General features: G+C 38.7%; 1 protein-coding gene across 4 annotated transcripts in view; it reads left to right on the forward strand.

Moving 5' to 3' along the window:
• Positions 1-9,427, forward strand: part of BTLA (B and T lymphocyte associated) — a 31,253-nt gene extending 21,826 nt beyond the window's left edge. For 3 of the 4 annotated variants that reach the window (XM_019734882.2, XM_074331957.1, XM_019734884.2), the window contains 4 exons: positions 1,641-1,676; positions 2,827-2,985; positions 4,452-4,498; positions 7,084-9,427. In XM_019734882.2, the coding sequence (XP_019590441.2) occupies positions 1,641-1,676; positions 2,827-2,985; positions 4,452-4,498; positions 7,084-7,341 (500 nt within the window). In that variant the 3' untranslated portion in view covers positions 7,342-9,427. The remainder of the gene's footprint in view (positions 1-1,640; positions 1,677-2,826; positions 2,986-4,451; positions 4,499-7,083) is intronic. The other variant, XM_019734883.2, reaches the window with a different exon arrangement.
• Positions 9,428-13,975: the final 4,548 nt, after the last annotated feature.

Below are 13,975 nucleotides of genomic sequence, written 5' to 3' on the forward strand. Positions count from 1 at the left end.
CAATTGATTGTATGGACTCCTTGTCTTTAGTGTTTTCCAAATCTGGTCATGTCAGCCAAAAATCTTCCTGATACACTTAATGTTCCTAACAGGCTTCATTCGTAATATCACTCTTTTATTGAGTCCCCTGCAGAGCATCCCCAGTGCTTATAACATTAGGCTCACATTTGTCAACAAGCATTCAAGACCTTTCATAGTCCATCCCCACCTACCTTTATGGATTGTTTCTGGATTCCACATAGAAATTCTCACCTCCAGCCTAACAGCCTTTCTTGCCATTGCCATGTCTTCAGCATTCCTTCTTATGCTGTTCCCACCACTCATGAGGCACTCATTCATCTGCCGCCACCTATCAAAATTCTACCCCTCCTGTCAAGCCCAGCGCACTTCCCAAGTTCTTAGTGAAGACTTCTATGTTCACCCTTGGGGGAGTGATTTCTCTTTTCTAGCAATTTTTATGCCATCTAAGTTCTGTGCCTCTCAATTACCGCACAGCTCCTTGTACTGTAGTCATGTATGGAAATGTGTTTATTCCCATCAAGGATTTCACTGTCCTGGGAAGCAGACACTGTGCAATAGTTCTCTAGGTCATCTCTGCTTCCCTCACTAAAGACAAATGAATTGTTTTGGAATTGGCTTTGAACTGGGTGTGGATTTTCCTTTCATGAAGTAATGAAAACAAACAACAGGGAAAGGATCAAAGAAAAATTCCTCCTCTCTCATTCCTGGGTGTATTTCATGAGCTAAGTATGAGGTGAGGAGAAAAATATACCCTGAAACTATATTTAAAGACCACCCTTTTCATAAATACATTTTGGAGGTATGATAAAAAGAAATTTCATTTTCTCCCTTTGAAATATCTTTCTTAGGGGGTACTGGAATTTTCCTACAGTTGTATCTGACTCTCAATTGCTTTTTACATTCAAGTTAAGAATTATCTACATAAGAACAGGCATATGGAGCGTGGACACTTTTAAGAAAGCAATATTTTTCCAGAATGAACAAATGCACTTTGCAAAGCAAAGTTCCGGAGGGAAAGTTGACTGAGCTGGGAACGAGTCACTGGAACACACAATGGCCTGCAATTCCATCCTCCCCAATCTGGCTTTGGTCAGTTCCTGATTTGGAAGTTCACAGACAAGTGGTCATTGTTTTAGCAGGAAAGCGAGGGTGGTACAAGTAGGCAGGAAGTGAGAAACACAGTCTCGGTTTCAGAATGAGTACCCAGGATATCATCGAAAGCATCCTTTCATTTTGGCTTTCCACATTCACTTGGAATACCTGCTGAATGTGTGTCTTGTTATTCTAGGTACCAGAAGATGTCATACAGGCTATATTGTGTCCTTATGCTTAAGGAATGGGAAAGAGGGAATCAAAGCAGACAAATGAAGGTTGTGTTGTATTTACACAGTCTTTTTTGAGCCTCAGAATAAATCCAGGAATTTACTTTATGTCCATGATCTCCAAGTAATCTACAAATCACTCAAGTTGCCTTTTGCTGGATTATTGGATTCTCTGTTAGTGTGCAAATAAATGCAGGAGTCCTCTCAGTACTAGCTCTGATTTTGGACATAACTGAGTATATGCTTGCATTATTTTCACAACCAAATTCAGTATCTATCTATGTTTTTCTATTTCAGAACGCACTCAAAATTATTCCGAACATCCTCTAATAAGTAAGTATCAAGCTAGTCAAATAAAATTAAGGAAACTAGATTGTTTGATGGTGGGAGAAATAGTAAAAGTTGGATTTCCTTGAGTGGGTTTGTTTGTATTAGGTTATCTGTTGTAGAAAATTTAGTTCCTATTCCTATCCATACCCCTCCCCCAAACAGCTGTGTCTGTCACCCTTGGCAATGACTTGGCTGCTTGCCCAATCTAAATAGCAGCTGTAGCATGAACAATACAACATGTGTTACCACTCTGAATTTCCAAACCACTTTAAGCCCAGCTCCAGTAACTCCTGATCACCTTTACCTCAAAATCAAGCATATGGAGAAGCTAATATATAACTATGCTAATATATTTAGAAACAAAGCTTTGCTACATAAAAAAATTCAACCCCAGTACAAAATTAAAGATATATGATGCATTCTGATAGTTTCTATTCTGTATTGTTTCATTTTTTGATATTATTTGTGATCTATTAAATTGTTTCATGACCCACAAATAAGTTGCAACCTACATTGGACAAACAAGGCCTTGATGCATGGTAATATTGATCAAAAGTAATGAGCATCAGCTATATGACCAGCATACCATATTTGGAAATACCAAAGATATATGGAATTATCAAAAATATTTGGTATTTGGAGATACCAAAGAGTTATGAGACAATGAGAAAGCATTGTGTTCAAGGAACTTGAATTTAGTATCAGAAACATGTTGACTTAAGTCCGAACTGCCACTCACTAACTGTCTGACCTTGGGCAAGTCTTGCAACAATAATACTCTTCTCAAGGCATGGAACTAGATAAAAATAATGGCTTCCTTACTTTTCTTAAGTGATAAATATGAGAGTTAAATAAGACAATGTGAATGAAAGGCCTTGGTGAAGAGCTTTCTGAGAGCTTTATGGATATTGTTTTACAGGGGATTTACCCTAGCAGAACAAGAATTTTTGGAAAAGATAAATTATAACCCAGACCCACTCACACATGCTCAGCTATAAAGAGAAGGGTGAGAGTACTGAGAACTGGGGTTCTTAGGGAAGGCCTACTGGAAGGGAAATGGAGGCATCAGCTAGAAATCTCCTTCATTCAAGTTCTAACAATGTAGAAGGTGTTGGGGATCCTACTATATCTCAGATTTCCTAATTGTCTTTAGCATTGACTAACATTTCAGATACAGCCAGTGCCCCAGGACCAGCCCCCATGGAAAATATGGGGGGCAGACAATGGATCCTTTACAGTTTGATTCCTTTGGGAGGATTGCCTCTACTCATTACCTGTTTCTACCTATTCTGCTGCCTGCGAAGGCACCAAGGTGGGTTCCATCTTCCCTCTGCTGCTCTGTGCCACACATTTGGGTTCAATTACTAGGACTGACATATTTTTAGTTGGTTCCTGTTGTTTTCTTTCCCAATATTCTGCAATAAACCAAGGATAATGATTTCCTGGGGGATAACTCATCCTTCCACCAAAAAGCCAAATAGATTAATTCAGGTTCGCTCTAGTCATGGTGAGGCATGCTCACCACAGCATAGTGCACCAGCCAAGAATTGTGGTAAGGAGGGAACATTACTGGGGCTTACTCATTCTGCTTGTGTAAGTCTTAGGTTTGTGTGAAAAGCTCTTCTAAACTTCAAAAGTGTTGAAAGGGAGGTTGAAATAATCTCTCAGATTAACATGTCAGTCATACATACCATTATCTAAATGAAGATCCAATGTCCTCAGAAGAAATTCATATGCTTGTACTTTCTGTTGCCATTACAAACACATGCTTAAACTGAACCCTCACCCAACAATAATACATTTGAAAAATGTGGGTTTTGCCATAATGGGTGAAGTATGATATTTTAAAAACAATTCCCTTTTGCTTTTGTAAGAATTCCTTCAATGTCATGAGGAAATACTTAAACACAGTAAGAGACAGATGTATGGAAAACTGATCTAGCTCTGGTCTAAACCACCATAGTTCTCTCTTTCTCTCTCTCTCTTTCTTCCTCCCATCCCTTTCCCCACAACAGTAGCCTCAGTGTAGCTATAAACACTAAGCTAAACAGAGAAACTCTTATTTTTGCCATGAGAGAAATCTTTGCCTGGGCAAAAGTACTTCTGGTGTTTTGTGGTGAGAACATCCAAAACCCCAGAAACTTCTCAGAATACTGAGGGGAATCTTCTGTAACCTTAACTTCACATCTGCAACTCCAAGGATCTTTCCATGGTTTCTCTCCAGATTTCACCACCTTTCCTGATGCTGTTGGAACTTCTCTCAGAACTTCAGAAAGAGAGTCAGGGATAAATCCTTTGATTTACCACATCCAAAGGGAACTGGGCAGTAGTAGAGCCTGGCTATGTAGGTGACAGGCCAGCAGTGTGTCGGGCATTGAGTATAGAATGTCCCCAGAACAAGGAATTCCAGCCTTTTTAAAGTCGAGTACCAGATCCTGCCCTTTCCCCTTGAATATGCCAGAGGCATCTCTGGAGTGAGAGGTGAACAACCAGTGAACAAAATGGGCAGCATGAGTTTTCACAAACTGATGTGCGTGTGCCACGCTAGTCACAGCAAATAAACAAACCGAAACTAATAGTAACACTGTCACTGGCATGCAAGTGGGAGGGTGTGAGTGGAGGGGCCTTCCACTTCTGCTCCAGGGACTGAAGTTCAACCTAGCAATATGATTCCAGAGCCCATATTCTTACCATAACCCTAATTTACAGCAACTTGTAGAAGAATTTTGTGTGGTCCTTTACTCCCTTTGGTTTCTTATTTTTCTTTTTGAATTCCAGGGAAACAAAAGAAGTCTTCAGATACAGAAGAAAGGGAAATTAATCTGGTATGTTTAATGTATCTGTTAAAACAGATACAATCTATGTTATCTTACTATTTATACATTTTTTAAAGTTAATTCTCTGCAATACTGACCATGTGCCAGGCACTGTTCTAAGTGCTATATATATTGACTTATTTTTAAAAATGTGTTTTTTTTTACATTCACCTCCATCTGCTGCAAAGATTCTTCAGGATTAACAAGTCTCAAAATAAGTGGTCCTTTAGAAGAGCATGGGTGGCAGTGTAGACTCTAGGCAGAAAACCCAAACTGAGCCGCATAACCTTGGCACTGCTCTTGGCCTGTTATGTGACTTCAGGCTATTCATTTATTCTTACAAAAATACCTTACAGTCTTTCTGGAAGACAGTTGAGAGTTAATGAAAGAATGAACCATAAATAACCATAAAATGGGGTGTGAATCGCACAAGCAGATAAAGAAGCATGATCACAGACCTAGTTACTATATGCAAAGTGAGTGCCTCATAATGTGTGTGGGCTCATCAAGACCTCCCAGAGAAGGAGAGGGTGTTTTGGAGGCAGTGCCATTTTCCTACAAGTTCTTGGCTTTATAACCTAAGGCCTTTCTTTTGAGTTCCTTTGTGTATAAACATTGGGACTCAAAAATGAATACAACATGAGGCAATATATTTCTGAAAAATTTTTTTATGAAACTCTAATTAAAAACAAATACTAGGGCCGCCGGGTGGCTCAGTTGGTTAGAGTGCAGTGCTCACAACACCAAGGTCGCCAGTTTGATTCCCACATGGACCAATGAGCTGCGCCCTCCACAATTAGATTGAATAAAAAATGACTTGACTTGGAGCTGAGCTATGCCCCCCACAACTAGATCGAAAACAACGACTTGACATGGAGCTGATGGGTCCTGGAAAAACACACTGTTCCCCAATATTCCCCAACAAAAAATTAAAAACATAAACAAAACCAAATACTATAGTCATAAATGAGGTACTGCAAAGGAACATGTGTGTGTTTCAGTAAACCAGAATTGAGATAAAGATGTTTGAAAGTTTCAGAAATGCCAGGCACATATAGCCAATAATTCTACATATAATATTAAATAGCACTCATCATTCCCTACCAGTTGCCTAATTTTAAATCAAATCAGATACATTCAACTTAATAAACGGGTATTAAGTTTTTAGTAAGTGTTAGTAGGCATCATTGTGATGTGTGCTAAGGCTTTGTTTACTCAAGGAGGGAAATTTTCTTAAATACTATTTTCTTTCTTCCTATAATGAACAATAACAGCAAACTACATACTGTTACAACCAGGCCTGGAAGCTATGAAACCATTTAAAACAATAATCTAAATAATTTACCGAGCAAATAAAGCCCAGGTTGGTTAAAATGTAGTCATATTTCTTCCTGTATAAACTGGGCAAATTATTTATGATTTGAACTTGAATTCAAAAGAAGTTTTTCTGTGCAAACAATTATTTGGGAATTTTGTTTTAAGATGCTCATATCTTTCACAGGAATTCACAGCTTTGACTTATCAAACATTTCATAAAATAAAGAGATGCCATATTAGGTCTTTGAGACTAAAGATTTCTTAAGAAGGAACTTGTATGAGAACCATGGAACAGAAATTCAAAGTAGAGAAAAGAACTGGTAAAAATATAAAGCCAAATTTCTCATCTTATTCCATCTTGGTCCTTTGAGAGTATAAAAGTGTTTGTATACTAAAAACCACTGAATTGCACAGTTAAAAAAGTGAATTTTAAGGTATGCAAATTATACCTCAATACATTTTTTTTTTTAAGTGCTTTGTAAACTGTAAAGTGTCAGACACACATAGAATAGGACAGCTGCTTTGGTGTTTGTCATCTCTTCCCACCCCAGCACGGTGTACTGGCCTTGCGACACCACCCACTTGGATGAGGTGCCCACAGGATAGGTTCAGCCACAGAGCATCGTATTTTCTTTCATCCCACTCATTCTAACACAGTTTTCCATGGAAACAAGCCATCTTTCAGGAAGGAGCCAGGTAACGGAGTTGGCAGACTTACACTGATTGAAAAGTACGACAGGGATCTTGTTGATCTATTGAGGATTTATAGCTATTTACTGGGTCACTTAACAGTCTTCTTCAGTGCTCCTCCAGAGACTTTATTCAGGCTCCTTTAAGCAGAGGCTGGGCCACTGTCAGTCTGAGCCAAGAGGCAGGGAAGTTTAAAGCCTGTCTCAGTCACCCAGCCTTAGTGGTGTTTCCTGGGCAGTCACCTCGTCAGAGGGAGGCAGTGTACTCAGCACTTGATACCTCATTTCTCAGGAGAGGGCCAGGCATGCTGTATGGTAGAACTCTGCTAAGGAGGAGGAGGAGACATACTACTGCAAACATCACAATAAGAACAGCAAAGGACCAGGGAAGGCATGGAGACTATCAAAGCACAAAATAACTATTATAAAGCACAAAAAAGTGGACGTCAACAGCATATATGAGGAAAAGTTGATTATTTCTCTCCACATATAATGACTCAATTTAGCCTACACTCAAAGTTTGCTAATGAATATGCACTATCACATCTTTAAATGGTAATGAAAGCAATCTTTTTCTTTCTCTTACAGGCTGATGTTCCCCAGCCCTTTCAGAGTCAGCAAACTGAAGTGGGCACCAGGCAAAATTCCCAAACACTAACATCAGAAACTAGAATTTATGATAACGAACCCTGGTTCGGGGTCCAGGAAGACCCCAGTCTTAAGGAAAACAAACAAAGCATTGTTTATGCTTCGCTGAACCACTCCATCATTGGAATGAACCCAAGACAGGCAAGACACGTAGAAGAAGCACCTACAGAATACGCTGCCATATGCGTGAGGAATTAAATCTGGTTCTGATCTCTCACTAGTGATCATTGGATGATCATCATGTCAGCACCGTTATCTAATACCAACAGAATGTCAAATAGTATTTCATGACCTGAGAAGTTTCACTTTAAGGAGGTTCATGTTGGTGCTTGGGTCTTAACGGTCCGTAAAACAAATGACTAAAATTTCTCCCAGAAACTTCTCTGGGAGTCTTTTATATTATAGCCATGAACAACAAAATCTTCTCTCCAAAACTGAGTGATATCACAAATAGAAGAGTAGCAGAATATTTAAACTTAGCTACATTTTACCCAGCATACAAACTCAGTATTTTCTTTGGAGCTATCAGAAACACACGTAGGAAAGAGAGACATGTGTTTCCGGATCAATTCACTACACACTCTTGAAAAAGAATGTCCCCATTCGACTAACTAACCATAAATAGAGTAATGATAGTATGTTTCTTTCCAGTCAATCTTTGATAATAAGATATTTTCCTCTGTCAATCTAATATTGGGGTTTCTTAAATGTAAAAGAGAGATAATTTTAGCATTGATGATATAAGACAAGAATGGAAAGAATAAATTGTGCAATAAAGATGTGGAATATGCTAACTGGGTGTGGGCAGATGTTCCCACACCGGACAAACAAATGCTTGTATCTACCCTGTTAGACTGCCAAGCAAATAGATGTAGTAATGGAGCAATTAATCTATAGTACATTTATGAACAAAGTGATAACTCGGTGTTTGGGTCACATAGACTAAGGTATATGAATTGACGTAATGCTGCTGAATTAATATACGAGTGGGTGTCTGAATAAACATAAAACTCAGCAAGAGTAGTTATCATCAGGCGAATGTGGATTGATGGCTTAAACTGCTTCACGGTTGAGCCGATGGGAAAATAAAAGCACCATTAATGGAAAGGAGAAACGTCCAGAGTATTCTGTTGGCCAATATGGGTCAACATACTTCTATTCACCACATCTGTATCTTGCTGTTCTTCTTACTAAGGAATCAGGGCAAATCATACACAATAAACTAGCATAGTTTGATAATCATTTGTTTTAACCATATGAGGTTGCGGCCACTTAAAAGTATAGCAAGAAGATATGGGCTCCATTTTCTGAATTTCCAAAGTACTTGAGTCTAATTGTTTAAAAAATAGCCTACAACTTTTTTCAACTGCTTGGGGCTATTAGGTTTCTCAGGTGCTGCTACTGACTAATGCAATAGACCTCATACAAAGTGGATAGTAAAGGTTAGGATCCATTTGAACAAATATAGAGCTGCTGCACAAATGAATGTGGGGTGTGTGTGTGTGTGTGTGTGTGTGTGTGTGTGTGTATTAGTGTGTGTATTAGTGTATAGAAGGAAGGGTAGGTGACTGACAGAAACAGTAAAAGAAAAACTGACAAAATTGACATACCATTTCAGTTTGCTAAAGAAACTAAAAATACTAGAGTAAATGAGTCATTAAAGAAAATGTATGAAAATCATGTATGGAATTATGGGGATAGAAGTATGACAGCCCATAAAAGTTTTTTCCCAAAAAGACAAAACAAATTTTGTGCCAGAGCCTTTCTTACAAACACTGGCATTAAGATTTTGCCCCTTAAATTGGGGTTGCAGGTATTGTTTCAGAGTTATTGTTATCTAGCCAGTATGATATCATTATTCCTAGGATTTTGAGCAACCAGTACTATATTTCTTTTTCAGCCAAGCTGCATTTATGGGCAGCTAACGTAAAAAAGATACCTTAGAGCAGCTACTGGTGGTGTTCTTAAAAATAGAAACAGGAAGTATGGGGAGGATACATTTAGCTGTCCTTATCAGATAAACACACAAAGCTGAACAGTTCCTTCAAAATTTTCTTGAATTGAAACAAAACAAATTTCTGTCTATTGTTGAGAATATCCTTGACATGTCTTACAGTAAAGATAATGTTGATAACGATTTCATCTCTGTAAATGATTTATACTGATATTTGTACAATGCTGCCAAAATCACAAATCATATATGTTTTTATTCCTTCTTAATTAAAAATGTCAGAATTCTATCTGTATTTCACAAATAAATCTATTTCAGTATTGTCATCGGGAAGGATGTTGTACTTCAGCTCTTTGTCTTCTTGAAGGAAAGAATCAGTCAAGAGAGAGTTTGTGCAGCATAGGACAGCAAGAAGTTTATTAGTAAAAGCATGTACACTCCGAGACATGGAGGGGGCTGACCCAAGAGAGGGAAGCAGCCTCTCCTTACATTATGTGAGGGTTTTTATCTCTATGGGTAGAATTGTCCCGGCCCCTCCGCCCCCGACCCCAGTACCTCTCATTCTCCCAGCTGGAGTGCTTCATACTCCCTTCTTGTTCCCAAGTTTGTCTGAGCTCATTGCGATGGCCCTGAGAAGCGGAGTGTATATTCTGATAAGCAGGATGGTTTCTTTCTCTCTCTAGCTTCTAACAACACATCCCTTTGATTTAGAAGCATTTGTGAACCTGGAATCCTGCTGGCCTAGTCAGGCACTGGTACCCAATGTGAGGGCAGCTGCAAGAGTCTTGATCTAAGTAGGAGCAGCTGCAAGGGGCTTTCTAACCAGGTTAGGTCTCTCCTTCTCCTGCTCATTTCTATCTATTTACCTACCCTATCAGTATTATTTGCATGGCCTATTTCATTAATGAAATATAAGAAAAAGAATATGTAGATAATTTAATGATTTTCTGCAAAATTTAAGCTTGTTGATTGTTACCAATAAGAAGATAAAGTTATTAAAACTTATTTGGAATCAATTTGGTATCGGCTTTTGTACCAGAAAGTGTGCGGAAATGAAATAGAAGAGTGATTTTCAAATCTTACGGCACATAAAAACAACTTGAAGAACTTGCTAAACTTTGGATTACCATCTCTCAGCACTAAGAAGTTCTGATGCAGAAGATCCAAGATAAGGCTCTATAATCTTCACCGTTTAAAGACAGCCCAGATAATTTTGATACAGCTTTCCCAGTGCAGAGGCTAGTTTGGTACGGATGTGGGACAAGAGCAAGATGCTGGTGATAGCGGACCCTATCTACAGTAATGACCCCAATAAAAGGCTTTTTGGAGGGGAGAGCAAGAAGAGCCTCAGAAGGGGATCCCTGTCACTGACTGTCACTCATTGTCTCCCATTAGCACTTAATTAATCCTTTGTGGAAAATGGTCCTGCCTGCTGGAGGAAGTAATGTATTGCTGGTGCGTTTCCATCTAGAGTTGGTGTGACCATCTAGACAGTGGGCCAGTGGTCTAATCTCCTGTCCTTATACCCAAATACATGTACACACACACACACACACACACACACAATATTTTGCCCACCAATGAAGATTTTCTAGGCCTCAGAATTGATTTTCTGGCCTGATCATATTTATTAATCTATCTCTCTCTCTCTATATATATATACTTTTTAAAAGAGCAGTTTTAGGTTCAGCAAAGCTGAGCAGAAAGTACAGAGAATTTCCATATGCCTCCTCCCCCCACACATGCCTCCTCCCCATCATCAATTTCCTGTACCAGAGTGGTTACAATCGTGAACCAACACTGACACATTATTATCAACCAAAGTCTACGGTTTACATTAGGATTTACTCTTGCTGTAGTCTATGGGTTTTGACAAATGTATAGTGAAATGTATCCTTTACCACAATAATATACAGAAAGTTTCACTGCCCTAAAAATCTCCTGCGCTCCACCTATTATTTATCCTTCCCTCTCCCCCAAGCTCCTGGCACCCACTGACCCTTTTACTGTCTCCATAGTTTTTCCTTTTCCAGAAAGTTGGAACCATACAGTATGTAGCCTTTTTAGGTTCTACAGTTTATGTATCCAATAACCTACTGAAGTACATCTTGGTTGTTTCCAAATGTTGGCAAATTATGACTAAAGCTATAATCATCTGTGTACAGGTTTTTGTGTAGATATCATTTTTCAACTCATTTGAGCAAATACCAGGGAACATGATTATTGGCTCATATGGTAAGAGTCTGTTTAGTTTTATAAGAAACTGCCGAACTGTCTTCCAAAGTGGCTATACCATTTTGCTTTCCCATCAGCAATGAATGATGGGTTTCTGTTGCTCCACATACTAACCAGCATTTGGTGTTGTCAGTGTTTCAGTTGGTCCATTCTAATAGGTGTGTGGTGGTTTCTCATTATCTTAATTTTCAATTTCCTAAGGACATACGATGTTGATGATCTTTTCATATGTGTATTTGCTATCTGTGTACCTTCATGGTAAGATATGTGTTAAGGTATTTGGCCCATTTTTTAATTGGGTGGTGTGTTTTCTTATTGTTGAATTTTAAGAGTTCTTTGCATAGTTTGAATAAGAATCCTTTATCAAATATGTCCTTTGCAAATATTTTCTCCCAGTTGTGGCTTGTCTTCTCATTCTGTTAATGGTCATATCATTTGTAGCGATGATTTGTTATTATGTCTGCTGCCAATATTAGACTGTAGGCTTCTTATGGGCAAACATTATATCCCATTCCTCTTTAGTTGCTTTTCCCAGTGCTTGGCCCATAGTAGAATTAAATAATGTTTCAAGAATGAAAGATTGTGTTTCTGAAGTGAGTCGTCTATTTCCTTGCTATTCAAAGGATGGCCCTCAAATGAATTGCATGGGCACCCCCTGGCAGTTGCTAGAAATGCAGAATCTCATGCTGTGCTGCTAAATAAGAATCTTCATTTTCACAAGATCCCTCAAGAGATTTGTGAAGCCCATGTTACCCCAGTGGGAGTCGGGTGTGGCAGGAAGCCAAGTCATTAATTTGGAAAGTTCTATTTTAGGCAGTAACAGGAAAGGCCTAACCACTCAACCCAGAAAGTAAAAATGGCAAGTAAGAAAGAAAACATTACCAGTTTACAGAAGGCTTGTGCTGAACTTGAGAACACAGGAATTGAAAATCCTGTGCTAGAAATCAAGATACAGTTTCAAGATACAGTTTCAAGATACAGTTACAAGTTCTGGGGATCGATCTTTAAAAACAGGCCCTATTCTGAAGTTAGTCAGGGTAAACATTCCATGGGAATCACTTTATCTGCAAACAATCTATGACCACATATTGGGCACCAGACAACTTTGATAAGTTCTGAGGTGACGTGGTTGAGAAAGATTCCATTCCTGCCTTTCATTGTTTACAGTGTAGATGAAGAGGTAGAAACTAAAAAAAAAAATTACTGACGGTTGAATTCTATCACGGAGATAAGTGAAAAGTGTTATGAAAATGCCATGACTGTATGCTCCTTTCCCTGTAAGGACCATTTATATTCACGTTATTAGAATCTGCGGTCCTGAGACATTGTTTGGGGTGTTTGAGGGAACCTAATTGATCAGAGCCTTTTGTCTTTACAGGTTCTTAATCATTTGAAAAATAAAAGAGTCAGAGTAGAGAACATATTAATAGGAAAGGTGAATTGGCAAGCATTGTTTAGGTCCAAAGACATAATTAGTTTCCTACCAATCTCTCCACCTAAATACTGCTTGACTTTGGGACCCAATAATAGGAAGAATTAGGTCTAAAAAGAGATACCCAACCAGACAAGTGGGAGATGTCAGTCTGCCTAAAATCTACTTAACTACAAATGAATGAGAGCCAGGGATGTTATGACAACTTCTTATTGCAACACCAACTTGAGGGACACTGGAGAAAGATTTAAGCTGTCTGAACCCTATAATATACACAAGAAGGCTCTATCATGTCTTAGATCTGTCTGCCGAAACTGAGTTAGCAATGGGATTAAGCCCTGTGTAACTGTGGTAATGCTCTGAATTCTCAGTTATAAATTCTGGGCCATCAGTAGAAGGAAGGAATCAGTACTGGCAGGGATCTGAAACTACATCGAAAAGGATAGTACACATGATGATATCAAAGACAGATCATGAAATGGTCATCAGGGTAAATATGTATAGGAGAATACCAAAATGACCAGGCTATAATCAAGAGGTCCGTAAGCCAAATAACAGTGACCAGAGATTAGGCATGAGGTATAGGAAACTAGCATAAGGCCCAACAACATGAATGGATGTGATTCTGAGCCAATTGTATTTGAATGCAGGAGTCTCTAACATTATTACTTAGGCTTGATTCCAGAGTGGGGTGGGTGTAAAATAGAAGGTAAGACAGATATAGAAGATATAAAGAAAATAGAAGATAAAGACAGATATGCAGACTTGTCTGGAGAAGGGAATTGAGGCTAGAAAACCTGGAGGTTGCTACAGTAGCAACAGTGATAGGAGAAGACAACGGGGTCAGGCAGACCTGAGATTTCTCATCACAACTCCATCTTCCTTTCCCTTTAGAAGTATCAGTGTGTTGCAAAAACAATGACAAACAGTGATGAAGCCAACGAACGGAGAGCTCCAGAGACTCAGGAGTGAAATCATTGGACCAAAATTTCAGTTAAGGGTAAGACCCACATCTCATAAGTTTAAAAACCACCTTGGGGAAATCAGAGGATATCCCACTTGCTAAAAACCACATATCATACAATACGTCCTAGTTTTAACCTCTTTTGGTGACAAGTCTTTTTAAAATATGCTGACTTTGTGGTATATGATTCTATAGGAGACCAGAAGAGCCTCACAATTCAAACAATTTGTTATTTTCTTTTTTTGGGTAA

Source organism: Rhinolophus sinicus, linkage group LG01 (genome assembly GCF_036562045.2).
Source record: "Rhinolophus sinicus isolate RSC01 linkage group LG01, ASM3656204v1, whole genome shotgun sequence".
NCBI lineage: Eukaryota > Metazoa > Chordata > Mammalia > Chiroptera > Rhinolophidae > Rhinolophus > Rhinolophus sinicus.